General features: G+C 45.7%; 1 protein-coding gene across 2 annotated transcripts in view; it reads right to left on the reverse strand.

The window, feature by feature from the left end:
- ZNF805 (zinc finger protein 805) overlaps positions 1–16,348 on the reverse strand; it is a 23,432-nt gene extending 7,084 nt beyond the window's left edge. The window contains exons 1-3 of one of the 2 annotated variants that reach the window (XM_014536017.1): positions 16,219–16,342; positions 14,187–14,282; positions 9,436–11,389 (exon numbers count right to left, since the gene is read on the reverse strand). In XM_014536017.1, the coding sequence (XP_014391503.1) occupies positions 9,753–11,389; positions 14,187–14,282; positions 16,219–16,252 (1,767 nt within the window). In that variant the 5' untranslated portion in view covers positions 16,253–16,342 and the 3' untranslated portion in view covers positions 9,436–9,752. Of the gene's footprint in view, positions 1–6,994; positions 11,390–14,186; positions 14,283–16,218 lie in introns of those variants that run through there. The other variant, XM_005861700.2, reaches the window with a different exon arrangement.
- Positions 16,349–20,705: the final 4,357 nt, after the last annotated feature.

The following is a 20,705-nucleotide window of genomic DNA, read 5'->3' on the forward strand; positions in this document are numbered from 1 at the left end:
TATATATATCCCTCTCCCTTCTCTCTCGCAGGCTCACATATATATATATATCCCTCTCCCTTCTCTCTCGCAGGCTCACAGGGGAGTCTCTGCTCCCGCTAGGAATCATCTAGCCCTGGGAAGAGTAGTCTCCCTGGTATGAGCAAGGTGCCAGGTGCCAAAGCATCAGAAAAGACATGCTGCCTTAGCCAGTTTGGCTCAGTGGATAGAGTGTTGGCCGGTGAACTTAAGGGCCCCAGGTTCGATTCTGGTCAAGGGCACATGCCTGGGTTGTGGGCTCGATCCCCAGTGGGGGACTTGTAGGAGGCAGCCGATCCATGATTCTCTTTCATCATGGATGTTTCTATATCTCTCTCTTCCTTCCCCTCTGAAATCAATAAAAAATAAAATAAAAAAGAGAAAAGACATGCTTAATACATGGATCTCCAAATGACAGAGTGGACAAAAATTCCCTTAACGTTACCCAGCAGGTAGGAACAAGGCCAGGAAGTACAACCAGGTGGTCTGCCTAGAGGGCCCAGGCTCTCATCACTGCTCATTTACAATTTAGCTGAGACCATTCGATTGTGAGATGTGTAACGTGCCTGTGAGCAAACATTGTAAATCTTTACCCCGAAAAACACCAGGATGACATCACAAAGCACTCCAGAGGCACCCCAGCTTCCCACAACGGAGACCGGAGGAGTGTGAACACAAAGGGGAGCGCACCCAGAGACCAGGTGCCCTGAGATCCCGGCCCGAGTCTTCATAGAGGACCTCCCAGCCCCCACTCCCTCCCAGCGAAATGCACAGATCGCTGCAAACGTGCCTACGCCTGCAATGACACACGCTTCAGTCTCACGTTATGCACATTTAATAATACAGGAATTGTCATGACCCCATATTCTTTAATTTTCTCTTTCTTAAAGCAAAGGCTACAAGTTCCAACAGCGGGAACAGATAGTAAATGAGAAATGGTTAACATCTGTGCAATGGAAACACACAGCTTTAACCTGGCCATCACATCTTTGTAGAAATAATGGCCAACAGAGGGGGTATTTGCAAGTCGAATCGCTTGGAGACAGATCTATGTAGATATATTTGGAGAGACAAGGCCCTTTGTCACCACGTTCTCCATACTGTCCTCACTCAATTCAATCCGGACGGGTAAGCATTTCCACGGTGACTTAATTGTTTTCGTTACAATTGTTTACACGTAGATGAGCCTTCGCCTCAAAGCTGTGACTTATTTTTTATTGTCGCAAACTGTTGTTTAATATTCGTTAGGTGTTCGAACTTCCCGTTCTAGTCCCTGGGAAGAGTTAACGTCGCAGGCTTTCGACTGGTATCCTCTGAGCTTCAGGGTTTACCCCGGGTGGAGTTTGGAACGTGAGGTTTCCCACCACTGCCAGGAAGGACGAATGGCTCGGTGTGCCTGCTGTTTGTGTCAACCATGTGGCGGACGCTGGTGACCGGCTGCTATGTTCTGGACGTCTAGGGTCTTGGCTGTGTTCTAGACAAAGAGCGCCAATAAAATCCCTGGGCGCTGAGTTCCTAACGAGCTCACCTAGGAGACACGCCCCACATGCGGTCATAACTCATGGATGAAGCTTCACTGAAGTCCTCAGAACTCCTAACGCGTGTCCTTGGTTTCCCAAGGGCTGCTGTCCTTGAACCTTTTCCCTGGGCCGAGTTTGCTTTGGATTCTTTTGCTGTAATAAGTCACAGCTGTTGAGTATGCTCATACGCTGAGTCCTCGGAGTCTCCAGAGTGAATCATCACCCCCGGGGTAGCCATGGTGCCTTGTCAAGTCTTATCGATCTGGCCACAAAAGCCTGTGTAGTTTCTCTTCGAAGCCAACATGCCATATACCGACTACGTATGCTGCTTTATCTAACCACTCTGTGAGGAACCCAGATGCTACAATAAAAACGTAGTGCTCGTGTGGCCATTCACTAACACACGCACGTATTGGTGTTCACTAAGGAAATGAAAAGGTAAAATGAACATGAGACAGTGGCTGGTTGTGGGATGATGGGAAAAGTGGCTGAGGTCTGGCGTGGGTAAGACAGAGATAACGGGATTCACTGATGGCTTCAGGCACCTCAAACACAATGTCTTTCACCAAACACATGCCTTAGCCCTTCCCTTCCTTCCCCCCACCTCAAACCCAGCACTGTCGGTATTTTCTACCAGATATAACCTTTAGATTATATTATGTAGCCTTTAAAGAGTGAGCTTGGTTTCTCCCGCTTAGCCTGAGAGAATGGCCGAGATGTACTGTCAGATGAGAAAAGGCGGGTGCAGCTAAGTGAGCGTCACTTGACACATTTCAGTTAAAATGAACAGTGACCAGAAGAACCTGAGAAGAAACCCAGGAGAGTGAGAAGGGCGAGGACCCTGCAGCCGCCCTCACTGGTCCCCCACCCCGACTCTCAGGCTTCTTCATCAATTGCGTGCAGATAAACAAAACACTGAATCAGAGACATGCTCTCTACAGCTGTACCAAATTATTTTTCTCAGTTAAGCACATGAGGTTCTTCCAGGGTATTCTTTATTGCAGCTATGTTATTCTTCATTTCCCTCGCTCTTACGATTATTTTTTTAAATTTTTTAAAAATATATTTTATTGATTTTTTACAGAGAGGAAGGGAGAGGGATAGAGAGTTAGAAACATCGATCAGCTGCCTCCTGCACACCCCCTACTGGGGATGTGCCCGCAACCAAGGTACATGCCCTTGACCAGAATCGAACCCGGGACCCTTGAGTCCGCAGGCCGACGCTCTATCCACTGAGCCAAACAGGTTAGGGCTCACTCTTACGATTATTATGGGGCATCCATCGCCATGGCTACATGACACATGCATAAGCACACAGTGTGTCTGCATTCGGAGGAGAAGGTGGGGATGACCGATAGGTAACAGACATGAGAAACACGGAACCTGGAGGTACGGGTTGGAAGTGTAGATCACTGTGAGTAAAATGCCTTGAGGGACTCAGCGCCCGTGGAACGCATCCCACGTGAGAAAGCAATGACCGTGGATGGGTCCTAGGAAGCACAATGGGTCCTCTGAAGAAGGGAAGGAGCTCAAGGAAACCAGGAAAGGACCTTCAAGCCAGAGAGGAGGGCAGCCGTGAAAGGCCCGATAACGGGGGTGGGGGATGGGGAGGGAAAGGGGCAGAGGGAGCTTAGTGAGACCTGCTAAAGTCAGGTGAAGGTGGCAGAGGCCATTAAAAAAAACAGTTTACTGATTTTTAGAGAGACAGAGGGAGATAGAGAAGTATCTATAAGTCAGATGAAGGTGGCAGAGGACGTTAAAAAAAGTTTACTGATTTTTAGAGAGACAGAGGGAGATAGAGAAACATCTATGTGAGAGCGCAACATCGATCGGCTGCCTCCCGCACGTCCCCTACTGGGGATCGAGTCCGCGACCTGGGCATGTGCCCTTGACCCAGAATCAAACCACCAACCTGGTGCACAGGACGCCACCCAAGCAACTGAGCCACAGCGGCCAGGGCGATAGAGACCATTCCACTCCCCAGCTGTCAGTGGATGGGAGGGGGTGGGGGCAAAAGTGGACACAACAGCGACACAGAATGTGTCTGAGAGAGAAGGGAGACTGGCAGAGCTCAATGGGCATGTGGGGCAGAAAGGGACTTGAACACGGGTATCGATTATGAGGCTAGAAGGGGATAAAGAGGGAAAAGTTAAAGACCAAGCAGTGGGGGCATAAAAGAAAGCGGAGGTCTTAGACAAGTCGGGGAGAGGTGGCATGTGTTCAGCCCGGGAGGGAAGAACGATCCTGGAAGCGGACTGACCCCTTCTCCTCTGAGGCTGGCACAGGGTTTAGAGAGCTGGGGGCGCAGGGGCAGGGGCGGGGGCGGTTTCACAGAAAGCTTTCCTGGCGAGCACAACTCTGGACACTCAGCCGATCGCCTCTAGTTGTATTGTTCCTAAGAAATACTCGTGGACGGACACCGACATGGGAGGCTCCAGGCCTTCCATTCCCCCCGAGAACCATGACTTTGGACTACTGCGGTTTGGCCTGTGTTCTCGGAGTCCTTCACTGGCATTATAGACGAGCAAAGAGAGAGAAAATGTATAAGAGGACCAAATGGAAATTAAACGATTGAAAAATTCAAAATGTCAGCCGATCGCCTCTATCGTATTGTTCCTAAGAAATACTTGTGGCCGAACACCGACATGGGAGGCTCCAGGCCTTCCATTCCCCCCGAGAACCATGACTTTGGACTACTGCGGTTTGGCCTGTGTTCTCGGAGTCCTTCACTGGCATTATAGACGAGCAAAGAGAGAGAAAATGTATAAGAGGACCAAATGGAAATTAAACGATTGAAAAATTCAAAATGCAAACTCACTGGGTGAGGTCAATGGATTAGATATGAGAGAGAAAAGAAATCAGGGAGCTGAAAGAAAGATAAAAGGGAATTAATGAGCCTGAGCGACAGGGAAAAATAGACTGGGGGGCGGGGGAGGGGGAATATGGAGGCGAGCCTGAAGGACTCAGGGGCAGAAACAAGAGATCTACTGTACACGTCACTGAAGTCCCTGAAAGGAAGGAGAGAGTGTGGGGGTGAAGAAAGTATGTGAAGAATTAATAACTAGAAAGTTGCATGTCACTGAAGTCCCTGAAAGGAAGGAGAGTGGGGCTGAAGAAAGTATGTGAAGAATTAATAACTAGAAAGTTCCCAAATTCGGCAAAGGGCCTACACCAACAGATTCAAAAAGCCGAGCACACACACAGCATAAACCCTCCCAAATGTCATGCCAGGTGACATCCTAACCAAACGTCTGGACTTTATGTGCAAAGACAAAAACGCTCTGAAGGCAGCTCGACAGAAAGGGGGCACTGCAGATGGGAACAGGGGGTCCAATGGCGGCAGATTCCACAGATGAGACCAAGGAAGACAGGAAACAACATGCTTTTAAAGTAGTCAAAGTGCTGATCCCAAATCCTAGATCCCACAAAAACATCCTTGGAGAATAAAGGGCGCATAACGACATTTTTTTAAAAGTATATTTTTATTGATTTTTTACAGAGAGGAAGGGAGAGGGATAGAGAGTCAGAAACATTGATGAGAGAGAAACATCGATCAGCTGCCTCCTGCACACTCCCTACTGGGTATGTGCCCACAACCAAGGTACATGCCCTTGACTGGAATTGAACCTGGGACCCTTGAATCCGCAGGCAGATGCTCTATCCACTGAGCCAAACAGGTTAGGGCGACATTTTTAAATGAAGAAAAACGAAACCATTTGTTATCAGAAAGACCTACCCCAGAAGGGATAGGAGTTGGTGAAAAAGAAAGGAAACGTTAACAGGAGAAACCGTGGGATTTCAGGAAAAAAGAAAGAACATGGAATGGGTAAAAGTGAAGGTGAACAGACTGCTTCTCATGAGGTTTGTAAAAATGGTTCGAAAGGTGGAACAAACCAATCACCAAGTATGATGCTCAGTGTCTGAAAATACTTAAGACAATTATTTTAAAGGATGCGGAGTGTAAGGTGACTTTGTATATACCCTTCTGGTCCCAAGATTATGGCCAGAGGGATAGGAAGAAAAAAAGAAAGAATGGGGAGTATAAAGGGACCCAATGAAAATAAGGTTTCTACACATCAAAATGCTCAAATGTTGATGTTGTAGCTGTGATGTCACATACATATAATACAATACCTAGGGTGAGCACTACAATACAAAGAGATATACTCAACCACATCATAGATATATCATACAGAATTCTCAAAATTAAAGTAACCACAGGAAGCCAACACAACAACAGGAAACAACAAGAAGGAAACAAAAACAAAATCATAAAATGGCAGACTTAAGCCCTAACATATCAAAAATAATTTTAAATTTAAATGGTCTAGCCCTAACTGGTTTGGCTCAGTGGATAGAGCGTTGGCCTGCAGACTGAAGGGTCCCAGGTTTGATTCTGGTCAAGGGCATGTACCTTGGTTGCGGGCACATCCCCAGAAGGGAGTGTGCAGGAGGCAGCTGATCGATGTTTCTCTCTCATGGATGTTTCTAGCTCTCTATCCCTCTCCCCTCCTCTCTGTAAAAAATCAATAAAATATATATTTTAAAAAATTTAAATGGTCTAAATATATCCATTTAAAACCAGAAATTAGTGAAGTGGATAAAAAGAAAGCATGACCTGAGTATATGCTATTCACAGAAACTTACTTTAAATGTGATGATATATAGATAAGGTTGAAAATGAAATTATGGAAAAATATAAACCATGCGAACATTAACCAAAAAATGCACCAGACACTATATTAACATCATTTAAAGTATACTTCAAAGCAAATTTACAGGGCAAGAAGGGGTATTACACAATGATGAAAGGGTCAATGGACCAAGATGACATAGCGATCCTAAATGAGTATGTATCAAACAACAAAGCTTTGAAATACATGAAGTAAAAACTGATAGAACTTAAAGGAGGAACAGACAATTCCACAATTACACTGCAGGACTTCAATATCCACCTTTCAACTACTGAACTACTACACAGAAAGTGAGCAAGGATCTAGAAAATCTGAATAACATCATCAACCAACAGGACTGTGTAGACATTTAAAGAAACTCCAGCCAACAGTAGGAAACACATTTTCTTCAAGCAGCCGTACAGAAGATTCATCAAGATAGACTATATAATGGATGATAAAAGAAAAAAACCACAGCAAATTTAAACAGCCATGTCACACACACAATGAACTAGAAATCAACAAAAAGAAAAAGAAAGAAACTACAGCAAATTTAAACAGCTATGTCACACACACAATGAACTAGAAATCAACAAAAAGAGAGTGTGGCTCAGTGGTTGAGTGTCAACCCATGAACCAAGAGGTTGCCAGTTCGATTCCCCATCAGGGAACATGCCTGGGTTGAGGGCTCGATCCCTAGTAGGGGGCGGGCAGGAGCAGCTACTTGATCATGTCTCTCATCGATGTTTCTATCTCTCTATCCCTCTCCCCTTCTCTCTCTCTAAAAATCAATAAAAAAGTATTTTAGAAAAAGAGCATGAAATATGCCACACATTTAAAAAGTCAACAACATACTTTGTAAATAATCCATGGTTTAGAGAAGAAGTCTTGAATGAAGAAATATTTAGAACTGAATGAAATGTAATTAAAATGTATTAAAACTTGTGAGATGAAGCTAAAACAGTGCATTGGGGGAAAATGATAGAATTTAATGCTTACAATAGAAAAATAATCTCAAGTTAATAACCTAAGCATCCACCTCAAGAAACTAGAGGAAAACACAACCAACGCAAGTAGAAAAAGAATATACTAAAGATCAGGAAATCTGTGAGATTAGGAACAGAAAGGTAACAAGCAAACACCAATATAAAGTGCTGGTTCTTTGAAATGATAAAAAAGTGATAAGTACTAAGAAGATTGACAAAATAAAGAGTTGAAAGATTTCAATGTCAGGAATAAAACAGGGTAATAAACAAATTCTACTGCCAAAATAATAATAAAAGAATACTTGAAGCAAATAAAAAATTTACATGAAGTAGAATAATCCCTAGAAAAGGACAATGAAAATTCATCCAATATGCAATAGATACTCTAAATAGTTCTATCCATATTAAATAAAATAAATACCTAATTAAAAAGCATCCAGAAGAATAACCTCCAGGACTAAATGATTCTCTGGAGAATGCTGCCAAACATTAAAAGAACAAGTAAAATCAATCCTACGCATTGTCTTCTAAACAACAGAGGAAGGAGCAGCTCTCAGCATCGGCTGGGAGGCGGCATCACCTGCACACCAAAACCAGACACTGACAGTACAGATAACCAAACAAACAAAACCAAAGAACGGAAATAAGGAAAAGAAGCTAAATATTGTTATCTTTTATGAAAATAGAGGAAATCTTCCTCAGTAAAAATATTAGCAGACTGAATACTGTAATACATAAAAATAATTAGACGCCATGACCAAGTAGGGCTCATTCCAAAGATAGAAAGCTGGTTCAATATTTAAAACAGCGGTGAGGAGTGGGGGGAGGGGGGAAAAGATGGGGTGGGTGGAAGTGTTAGAGGGTATAGGTTAAATGGTGATGGGAAAAAAAGAAAAAATATTTAAAATATCATACCAACAGGCTACAGAAAAAAACAAACATGGTTATATCAACTAAGAGAGAAAAAGCATTTGACAAAATTCAACACCCGTTCAAGATAACAAAAAACCTCAGGAAATTAGGAACATGGGACACCTTCTGAACTCGGTAAGAAACCTCTATGAAGAAAACCTAAGACGAACATCAGACTTAATGATGAAAAACGGAGTGTTTTCCCTCTAATATGAGGGACCAACAAGAATATCTTTCTCACTACTTCTACTCAACATTATATTGGAAATCCTAGCTAGTGCATTAAGACAGGAAAAAGAATAGGTAATGCAGAGGAGAAGAAAAAATAAAAACTATCCCTATTTTTCTTTGCAGAAAAATCCCAAGCATTCTAACACATAAATGGTTACAGTTCAGAAAGTTTGCAGGATGCCAGAATAACATCCAAAAATGATTTGTATAATACCAAAGACTGATAAAAATTGGACAAGACCTGTTATTGACCTTTATAAAACAGTAAGGAGATAAACAATGCTGCAATATAGAGACACACCATGTTAAATAACTGGAAGACTCAACGCAGTCAAGATGCCTGTTCTCAACAAATTGAGCCACCTGCCAATTTAACTCAATTTCTATCAAAACTTGATATTTTGGGGTAAAAAAAAATCATGTATATCTAAAACTTTATATAGAAATTAAAGTAGGAGTGATAAATAAGTTTCAAATAAAAAAATGTGGATAAAAGAATCACTTTACCCAATTAAAAAATTTACCATTTAACTATAGCGATCAAGTCAACCAACAGTACAGGACCAAAAAATGTCCAAGTACTGGGTCTTTAAAACCACGTGAAGATTTGTTCTTTAAAAAGCAAAGCCTTACCCAGTGTTACCCGGTGCAATAAAATGTGACTGTCCATACGTGTACATCTCCCCTAAAAAAAAAAAGTATTTATGGTTCAAGCCTTCATATTCTCACAAAAATTAATCTCCTTAAGAGTAGAGACAGTGGCCTGCTGGTGTGGCTGTTGGTTGAGCACTGCCCCATACACTGAAAGACAGTGGGTCCAATTCCCAGTCAGGGCACATGCCTAGGTTGCAGGTTCGATCCCTGGTTGGGATGTGTCTGGCAGGCAACCGCTGGGGGTTTCTCCCCCCACCCCTCTCTACAAGTAATGGGAACATGTCCTTGGGTAAGGATTTTTTTTTTTCTTCAAGAATAGACAATGTTTTAGAACAAGGATGTTCATGGAAAGTTTTCAGACCTGCCTTCAACTGTCTACTTTCTGGACAATGGACAGCAGTGAACATGTGTACAAGACACATACAGACCCTAGTCCTTCACCTCTCACACAACGCTCTCCTCCTGCCAACGAGACTAAGAAATCCACGACCAAGTGCCATAGGCGTGGCTGGAGTCTGAAGAAACTGGGGGTAGTTCCTTTTCTCTTCCGAGTCTCTCCCTTCTTTTTAAAGAAGAAATTCCTGAGATAACACTGCCGTGTAAACTAAGGAGAAAGATAGAGTGGGAAGTTTTCTAAGTGCCTGATAACCACTGGGTCTCTCTCCTGAATAAACTCCCACACGTAGAATAAGGCTCCAGGCGGGGTCAGTTTCCAACATGACTCATGAGAAGACCACTGACATCTTGCAACAGGTTTTTCACAGGGAAGACAACCCTGGGGTTTCTCTTTGGTATGAATGATTAGAATCTGAGTACGGTGATTCTTCTGGCAAAACATTCTCCACAGTGTTTACATTCAAAAAGTCTTTCCCCAACAGGAGTTCTTGGAGGTTGACTGAGGATTGTCCACTGGCGAAGGGTCTTCCCACTTCTGTTACACCGACTGGGTTTCTCCCAGTGTGAACCCTTTGATGCTGGGTGAGGGATGAGCTACGACTGAAGGCCTTCCCACACTCACTGCACTCATAGGGCTTCTCCCCGGTGTGGATGATGGAGTGTCGGATGAGGTTAGTGCTCCAGCAGAAGGTTTTCCCACACTCCATGCACTCATAGGGCTTCTCTCCACTGTGAATCCGCTGGTGCCTCGTGAGGCCTGACCTGCGGTTGAAGGCCTTCCCACACTCACCGCACTCATAGGGCTTCTCTCCAGTGTGGATGCTGAAGTGCCGGATGAGGTCGGCCCGATTGCTGAAGGCTTTGCCACATTCCTTGCATTCAAAAGGCTTTTCTCCAGTGTGGGCCCTCTTATGCAGGATGAAAGTGGAGCAGTGGGTGAAGGCCTTGCCACACTCACCGCACACGTACGGCTTCTCCCCCGTGTGGATCCGCTGGTGCCTCTTGAGGTACGACCTGTGGTTGAAGGCCTTCCCGCACTCGAGGCACTCAAAGGGCTTTTCCCCCGTGTGGATGACGTAGTGGTGGATGAGGGCCGCGCTCTCACAGAAGGTTTTCCCACACTCACTGCACTCATAGGGCTTCTCCCCAGTGTGAGTCTGCTGGTGCCACATGAGGTATGACCTGTGTTTGAAGACCTTTCCACACTCAAAGCACTCATAGGGGTTCTCGCCGCTGTGGATGATGTAGTGCCGAATGAAACCTGGCCTATCTCGGAAGGCTTTTCCACACTCTTTGCACACAAAGGGTTTCTCTCCAGTGTGGCTCCTGTTATGGAGGACGAAAGTCGAGCGGTGGGTGAAGGCCTTTCCACATTCATTGCACTTATAGGGCTTCTCTCCACTGTGAATCCGCTGGTGTTGTGTCAGGTGTGACTTGCGGTTGAAGGCCTTCCCACACTCCATGCACTTATATGGCTTCTCCCCTGTGTGGACCATGTGGTGTTGAAGGAGGTAAGTGCTCTTACTAAAGGTTTTCCCACACTCTGTGCATTCATAGGGCTTCACTCCGGAGTGAATCCTCTCATGTCGAGCCAGGAGGCGTTTCTTGTTAAACACTTTCCCACATTCATTGCATTTGAAGATACTTTCGTCTTCCTGAGTCATGCGATCTTTACCTAATCTGCATGAGCCATGCTCCAGGAGAGCTCGCAGTGCAGGGGCTTGCTCCTGCACAGTCCTCGCATGCACACCCTCCGCTGTCCCCCAGCCGCCATGTTCAGAGCGGGATTTCCTAGGAAGCTTCTCCTTCTGCAGGTCTATCCCTGATTCCCACTGTACCTCTCGCAGTTCCAATGGCCCATTCTGATCCGTGGTTTGGTCCACCTGGAAGTCTTCTGGGGATTCAGCTCCTTGTGTTAGTTGCTCCAGAAGGGAGGCTCTCTCAGACAGGGCAAGCTCACATGTAGTGGGTTCTGTGATTCTAGCTTTTCCCTTCTCACCTGAAAGAAATCCAATGCACAACAGGGCCTGTTAGTAATGCCAACATAAACACACACACACACACACACACACACACGAATTCCCCACCATTTCAGTGATTTAAAAAAAGGTGAAAATAGTGCTTTCTGTGTCTGCTTGTTTTACCTCTGAATACAAGGACTGCAATTTTTTTCTTTCCTAGTCCCTGGACTATGGACACCTTGAATGGGAGACAAAGGGAAGTAGCTGGGTTACAGGGCGGAGTGATGAGAAGAAACAGTCAACTCCAGAGAGGATATTTATGCAAACAGGTAACTCACTTGGGCCCCTATATAGTTTATGCCAAAGAGATGACTCAGGGCAAGGCCTAGCCATGCTAGAAAGACTAACCATATGCTTAGAGGGTTGGGACACTGAGCTATATGATAACAACTGGGCTTCTGGAAAAAGAGGGGGGCAGGAGACTGTGTCATGTAGGTAATTAGTCAATCAACGGTGCATATGAAATAAGTCAGTAAAATTCTGGACCCTGAAGCCAGGTGAAACCCTAGGTTGGAAATACTTCATTCATGTATCATCAACATCAACACTAGGGAGTTTAATGAGTCCCTGAGGAAACGCACGTTTGGAATCCCTCCAAAAACTCTGAAAAACACTTTGATGTAGACCTACTAGACCAGTGGTTCTCAACCTTCCTAATGCCGCGACCCTTTAATACAGTTCCTCATGTTGTGGTGACCCCCAATTTCACTGTTACAAATTAAACATAATTAAAGCATAGCGATTAATCACAAAAACAATATGTAATTATATATGTGTTTTCTGATGGTCTTAGGCGACCCCTGTGAAAGGGTCATTCAATTAAAGCACGATTAATCACAAAAACAATATGTAATTATATATGTGTTTTCTGATGGTCTTAGGCGACCCCTGTGAAAGGGTCATTCGACCCCCAAAGGGATCGCGACCCACAGGTTGAGAACCGCTGTACTAGACAAAGACTTTTAAAAATCATCTTGTCTGAACGTACCCTATCTTGTCTGGTCTCAGAAGCTAAGAAGGGTCGGGCCTGGTTAGTACTTGGATGGGAAATCACCTGGAAATACCAGCTGCTTTAGTCTTAAAATAATCATAATAAATTAAATAAGTAAAATATTTAAGAGACCATCTTAAAGAAGTTCAAAGAACTGAAGGAAGATATGGAGAAAATAAAGAAAATTATGTCTAAACAAAATGGAAATATCAATAAAGAGCTAGAAAACCTAAAATAAACAAAAAAACGAATTTCTGAAACACAATACTACCAACAACTGTACACCAACAAAATGGATTACCTAAGTGACATGGACCAATTCCGAAAAACACAAAACCTACCAAGACCTATTCATGGAGAAATAGGACATCTGAATAAACCTATAATAATTAAGGAGATTGGATTTACTAATCAAATATCTCCCAACAAAGTAAAACACTGGACCTGGTAACTTTACTGGCGAATTCTACCAAACATTTCTAAAGAACTAATACCAATCCTTCTCAAACTCGTCTAAGCTCATTCTCAGACTATCAGTATCATGATAATAAAGCTAAAGCACTAGAAGAAAACAAAACTGCAGACAAAACAATCTCTCTCATGAAAACTGATGCAAAAATCCTCAACTAGAGAGTGGCAAACTAAAATGCAGTAGCATATTTAATGGACCATACACTATGACCACGCGGGGTTTATTCCTGTAATGCAAGGATGGTTTGACGCATGACAATTGATCAGTGTGATACACATTAACAAAATGGGGGGGGGGGGGGGGGGGAGGCAACACGATGATCTCAATTGATGCAATAAATACTACCAATAGCTTGCTTTTCGTGAGCCACTATGTCTCAGACGCTGTGCTAAGCAGTTTTATGCATTAATGCATTACATGATTACACCCCCAAACAACCCAATGACAAAAACACCATTTTTACTAGCAACTTCCTGGGACGGACCGAGTGTAGCAGACTACACTCAACAAATGTTCGGCGACTCAGACTGGACACACAGCCTCACCACAACTCCAAGCCCCACACCCAGGTGTCCAAAGGCCTAGTTCGCCTCCATGGGATGTGAGGGGAACTGGTGTTTGTGGGAGGGGGTGTGACATCCTCCCTTCCTTTCTCCAGTCTCCTCTGCCAGCTCGAGGATGTCAAGACAGCCTGACAGCCACACACTGATGACAGGACCCACACGGGTCCCTGAAAACCATGTGGCACAGAGATCCCTGCTGACCCCATGTGAGTGAGAAAAAGCTACCATATGCTGGGCAACGAGATGCCGGAGCCTGTCTGATCCAGCAGCTACTTTTAACTGATACAAAGACACAAGAAGATCGTGCAACACACTACAGCAGAGCTGGCAATCAGCAAGCCAGACTCTGAGCCCCAGACAGATCTTAGCTCTTACACCCCTGTCCTCCATGACATCAGAGGACCCACAGGTCAAAGGGCTCCATGGCTTGCCCTGGCTAGTGTGGCTCAGTGCACTGAAAGGTTACTGGTTTGACTCCCCGTCAAACACAGCTGTGGTGAGGCTTGTGTGTCCAGTCTGGGTTGCAGGCTTGATCCCCGGTAGGGAGCATGCAGTTATTCTGCTCTCACATCTCACATCCATGTTTCCCACTCTTCCCCTCTCTCTAAAAAAATCAATAAAAAAATATTTTGGGAAAAGGGCTCCATGGCTTCCAAACCACCAGACAGGCCACAGGAAGCTTCCCAGTCAGCGGTCTCCTCAAGGTCTCCCGTTGGCAGGGCCTCTGTTTGCCGGGCCTCGGCTCCTACCTGAAAAGACGCCTCGGGAGAGATCTGTCTTCACCATCCACAGCTCCCGCCCCGACTCCGGCTGGCAGATCAGCTGCGGTCTGGGAACAGGGCACCCTGTTCATGGAGAAGGAAAGAGGACATGAGGATTTAAGGGTATTTGTGAAAGGAAATAAAGTCTCTCAATCTAGTCTGGGACAAGACCTCAGATGGAAGCTGCTTCCATCCACACAAAGTGCTGACGTATGACCTGAAACCAAAGACAGGCCATACTGACATGGAGTTTCTATTCCTAATACTAAGTCAAAAACTAATATAGAGTGTAATCATACTCAGAGGACTGTGTCAGCAACTTAAAAGCATCATTTCGTTTCAAAATCAAAATGAACTTCTGGAGTAAACAACTGAAATACCTAAAATATTTACTCCTTTCAGTCAAAACAAGGTATGTGTCTTCATTGATCTTTTCCCCCCATTTTTAAACATGTACTGATTTTAGAGAAAAAGGGGGGTGCGGGAGAGGGAGACAGAGACAGAAAAAGAGAGAGAGAACACTGATTTGTTGTTCTACTTATGTGTGCATTCAATGGCTGATTCTCGTATGTGCCCTGCCCAGGATCAAACCCGCAACCTGGGCCTATCAGACAACACTCTAACCAACTCAGCTACCTGGCCAGGATCTAGGTCTTTTTCTTTTTAGATCCACAGACAAGATGAAGATTCCACCTCAGGATTTCCTCAGAGCATCACCAGCAAGTACACACTGTGACCAGCCCTGTGTTATAGATGAGGAAGCCAAGGCTCAAGCAGGTAACATGATGTGCCGAAGAGGACAGAGTGGTGGGTGGTGGAGCCAACATGGAAGGCCTGGTCTAGCCTTGTCTGCTGTCTTGGCTGTTTCCCCACCCCGGCCCCAGAGGCGCTGAGTCCAGACACGAGGGTACGAGAGTCCTGAGAGTCACAGCGACAGCAGAGCAGCAGGGGGTCCCCAGTGCCGACCTGGTCACAGCAGGCATTGTTCTGAGCCTTTCCCCAAGTCGCCCATGTGCCCTGCCGCACTCCTGAGAAGCAGCTGTCACATTAACCCATTTTCCCAATAACACACTATGGCACAGAGAGGTTCAGTAACTTGCCCAAGGCCACACAGCTTTCCAGGAGCAGAGTTGGATTAAACATCAAGATTCTGGCACTAGACACTTGTCCCCCAAACACTCCACTCAAGAAGAACCAGCAAACACCCTTGTGGGGCCAGCAGCCCGAGGCTGGTCTTGTCCACGGCAGGATGTACAGCATCACTGGGCTCTGCCCACCAGATGCCACTACCACCCACACCCAGCTGTGACCATCAAAGTGGCCACCGATACTGGGGAACTGGATGAAAGAAGGTGAAGTGAATAAGCAAAAAAAACCTATATATATATATATATGACACACAGGCATAGTGTGACGGGTGAACAACCGTGTGGTAACAGCTAGAGGGAAAGTGGGACGGGATAGATGGAGATGGGGGGCGGGGGGGAACAGTTTATTGATTTTTATTTTTTTTATTTTTATTTTTTTAAAAATATATTTTATTGATTTTTTACAGAGAGGAAGGGAGAGGGACAGAGAGTTAGAAACATCGATGAGAGAGAAACATCGACCAGCTGCCTCCTGCACACCCGCCACCGGGGATGTGCCCGCAACCGAGGCACATGCCCTTGACCGGAATCGAACCTGGGACCCTTCAGTCGGCAGGCCGACGCTCTATCCACTGAGCCAAACCGGCTAGGGCAGTTTATTGATTTTTAGAGAGAGAGAAAGGGAGAGGGAGAGAAAGAGAAACATCGCTGTGAGAGCATAACATTCAATTGGCGGCCTCCATGGGGGATGCAGCCCGCAACCCGGGCCTGTGCCCTGACTGGGAATCCAACCAGCAACCTTTTGGTGCATGGGGATGATACCCAACCAGACGAGCCACACCAGCTGCTCCTGAGGCCTTCGCGACCAGCCCCGCCCGGAGGCAGATGTGGATAAGGAAGCGGCGGGCTCCCCACCGAGGGGTCAGACTCACCCAGCGACGCCAGGAGCCTGCAGTTCTCCAGCATCACCTCCTGGTACAGGGTCCTCTGGGCCACGTCCAGCTGCCCCCACTCCTCCTGGGAGAAGGTCACGGCCACGTCCTCGAAGGTCACAGACACCTGGGAAGTAAACAGAGGTCACAGCGACAGTCTTGGAGCTGCTCATGGGATCAGCGAGCGCCTCTGCGTCGTGGTCCAGGGGCAGACGTCAAGGCCCAGAGCACCACGCGGCTGCTGGGTCCTGCCAGGAGCCTGTCCCATCATGTTTCCCCCCAAACCCTAATTACCGCTGACATTCAATATTCTTTGACATTAGTTACATCATGTGCTAAAGTGACTAAAAGTCCCCAGCTCCTTTTTATCTATAGTGAATAAATACATCAGCCTATAAAAACCGCTGTCCAGAAATACGGAAATACAAGGACAACAGGTGTCTGCTTGTCAACAGCCACAACAATTCACAAAGGGGTAAAATGAAAGATCCCAGAACCACGTGACAAGTCCCCTGCTCTCAAGTCATCCTTTCACCAGTGGCTCCTGACAGACCTGTGCTGAGCAGGCCCACTAGTTAAATGCCAATAATCCAGCCACTCCACTCTCAGATAAACAGCACCACTACTGCAGATGATTTAAATGCTCCCAGATCTTCAGACTTTCCTAAAATCTCTCAAACAAGCAGCAGCTGGCATCGGTGTGCCCCAAACCTATCAATAAAAGGCCCAAGACCCAGCACTAGCACTAGCCTGCCTTGCTTTGCAGCTGGGCCTCACCTGGGCACTTCCAAGCCCAATACAAATAGCAGCCATCTGGAGATCTCTCTGTCGCTCTTGCCAGGTGGCCCCAGGCAGTGGCTGACTCTGCACCTCCCGGGAGGCCCCAGAGCCAGTGCACCCAGTGGACAGCTTCAGACCACACCAGATTACAACTCTACACATCCACAAGCAACACACTCAAGGGGTGGACTCAGTGAGCATCAAAACCCCACTGAAATGAGTCCTGCTCCCTAGGGTGCCTCCTGCACTGCAGTTCTTCCATTATAGTCACAGCTGGTCCTCACAGCCCATTGGCCTGAAGGTCAATTCCTCCCAGTGATGCCAACAGCAATCAAGGCTCAACTACAAGGCTGCACACAGCCCACACAGGGTGCACCTAGAGTGTCTGTCTCAGGTGACTGGGGAGGCTAAACCACTGGGCCCTACAGGACACCTACTACACAAGGCCACATTACCAATTCCGGAGATATAGCAGCTCTACCTAATATATAGAAACAAATACAGGGAAGGAGCCAAAATGTGGAGACAAAGAAACATGTCACAAATGAAAGAACAGAAGAAATCACCAGAAAAAAGAAATAAATGAAATGGAAGCAAGCAGACTACTGGATACAGAGTTCACAACAATTGTTATAATGTTGCGCAAAGATCTTAATGAGAGCTTCAAGGGGCTTAATGAGAATTTCAAGGATCTTAGTGAGAATTTCAAAGACATCAAAAAGGACCAGTCAGGAATTAAGTATACACTAACTGAAATAAAGAATAATTTACAGGGATTTAACAGGAGAGTAGAGGATTCTGAGAATCAAATAAACGATTTGGAATATTAGGAAGCAAAAAACATTCAATCAAAAGAGCAAAAAAGAATCTAAAAAATATGAAGATAGTGTAAGAGCCTCTGGGACACCTTCAAGTGTACCAACATTCACGTTATGGGCGGGCCAGGAGAAGAGAGAGCAAGATATTGAAAACCTATAAGAAATAATGACAGAAAACTTCCCCTACCTGGTGAAAGAAATAGACTTACAAATCCAGGAAGCACAGAGAGTCCCAAACAAGAGGAACCCAAAGAGGGCCACACCAAGTCACATCATAATTAAAATGCCAAGGGTTAAAGACAAAGAGAGAATCTTAAAAGCACCAAGAGAAAAACAGTTAGTTACCTACGAGGGAGCACCCATACGACTGTCAACTGATTTCTCAACAGGAACTTTGCAGGCCAGAAGGGAGTGACAAGAAATATTCTAAGAGATGAATAGCAAAGACCTGCAACCATGATTACTCTACCCAGCAAAGCTCCCATTTAGAATTGAAGGTCAGATAAAGAGCTTCCCAGACAAGAAAAAGCCAAAGGAGTTCTTCACCACCACAACAGTATTACATGAAATGTTGAAGGGTATTCTTTAAGAAGAGGAAGAAGAAAAATAAAGGTAAAAAAAATGTGAACAATAGAACAACACAGTACATACATATCTACCAATAATTGGATCTAAAAATAAAAATAAATGAACAAGGAATAATGAACAAAATAAAGTGATGAATAAAATAGAACGGGAGGCATGGAAACATGGAATAGACTGACGAATCTCAGAGGGAAGGGTGTGTGGGGAGAGTAACCAAAGATCTTATATGCATTACCTATGGTCACAGACAATAGGGTGGTGAAAGCCTGGGAATGGGTGGAAAGGGGGGTACATCTGTAATACTCTCAACAATAAAGATATATATGTGTGTGTGTGTGTGTGTGTGTGTGTGTGTGTATAAATATAAATAAATACATGCTCCCAGACATTGGTCCATGGTTTTTCACCTACACCTTCAGTGCTCACCTCTCTGCTTTCAAGCTTCATCTCTCTGAGTTTTCTAGTTTTTTAAAATATATTTTTATTGATTTCAAAGAGGAAAGGAGGAGAGAGAGAGAAGAAACATCAACGATGAAAGAGAATCACTGATCAGCTGCCTCCTGCACGCCCCCTACTGGGGATCTAGCCTGCAACCCAGGCATGTGCCCCTGACTAGAAATCAAACTGATGACCTCTTGGTTCCTGGGTTGACGCTCAACCGCTAGCCGCACCCAGCTGGGCTCTGTGAGTTTTCTTGACTTAATATTTCAATTAAACACTCGGCAATTCCTCGTAAATGAATTGGTCCATAGTTAGGAGCCCTGCAGTCTTACTCATTTCTGGGCGGGATACTCACATCATGTGCAAATTTTGGGCAGGTAGGTAAGAGTAGAAAAACCAGCTAGGGTCTCCACGTTTACTACCAGATGATACATGTTTAAATAATATAAACTCTCGGCCCTGGCTGGGTAGTCCAGCTGGTTAGAGCATCCTCTGGACACACCAAGGCTGCAGGTTCCCTCCCGTGCAGGGCACATGCAGGCATTAACCAATGAATGCAGAAATGAGTGGAACAATAAATTGTTTTGTTGTGTTTTTCTTTTTTTCATCTTGCTCTCGCTCTCCCTTCCGCTCTTAAAAAAAAATCAATAAATAAAAATATGCTATATTATAAAACTCTAATATGCAAATCGACCAAGTGGCGGAATGACCAGTCGCTATGACGTGCACTGACCACCAGGGGGCAGACGTTCGATGTAGGAGCTGCTCCCTCGTGGTCAGTGTGCTCCCACAGGGGGTGCACTGCTCAGCCAGAAGCCGGGCTCATGGCTGGAGAGCACCTCCCCTGCAGAGCTAAGGACCCCTCGCGGGGAGTGGGCCTAAGCCAGCAGTTGGACATACCCCAAGGGCTCCCAGACTGCAAGAGGGCACAGGCTGGGCTGAGGGGACCTACCCCCCCACCAGTGCACGAATATTGTGCACCAGGCCTCTAGTGTATGTGTGTGTGTGTGTGTGTGTGTGTGTGTATAGGATCTCTGACATGCAATTACACAGCATTCTGTATAACTGGTTAGGGTGCAACAGTGTATATGGCTTTCTCTAGCTGGTTAAGCTGGAAGTGGGTAAAAATTTGAAACAGGGTGCCGCTGGCCTGGCTCAGCAGCTGACCATCGACCTATGAGCCAGGAGGCCAGGGTTCGATTGCCCATCAGGGCACATGCCCAGACTGCAGGCTCCATCACACCCGACCAATGATTCTCTCATCACTGACATTTCCATCTCACTCTCTCCCTCTTTTCCTCTCCGAAATCAATAAAAAAATATTTTTAAAGTATATTTTATTGATTTTTTACATAGAGGAAGGGAGAGGGATAGAGAGCTAGAAACATCGATCAGAGAGAAACATCGATCAGCTGCCTGCTGCACACCCCCCACTGGGACCGGCAATCAAGGTACATGCCCTTGACCGGAATCGAACCTGGGACTCTTCAGTCCGCAGGCGGACGCTCTATCCACTGACCAACACCGGTGAGAACAATAAAAATATGTTTAAAAATGAGGAAAAGGGGTGGTTATTAATGAGGTCCTGGCCACTTGGGGCCGCAGTGACTGGTTAGCCCCCCCCTTCCCCCGCCCATCACTGCAGATGGGAGCGGCCGGCCCCAGCGTTGCGCATGCGCTGTGGGGGGTGGTCTCCCGGGCGGGCGGCTGTCCGCTGAGGGGCTGGGGGGTCACCTCTGCGTTTCCGCCTCCGCCCCTTGGGGTGTTCGGCCTCTCGCGTCCTGACAGCGGGGAGAACGCGACAAGCCAGCCCCCCACTTTAAACCAACCACAAGGACACAGCCGGACCCCACGACTGACGTG

Source organism: Myotis brandtii, unplaced genomic scaffold (genome assembly GCF_000412655.1).
Source record: "Myotis brandtii unplaced genomic scaffold, ASM41265v1 scaffold1554, whole genome shotgun sequence".
NCBI classification, from domain to species: Eukaryota; Metazoa; Chordata; class Mammalia; order Chiroptera; family Vespertilionidae; genus Myotis; species Myotis brandtii.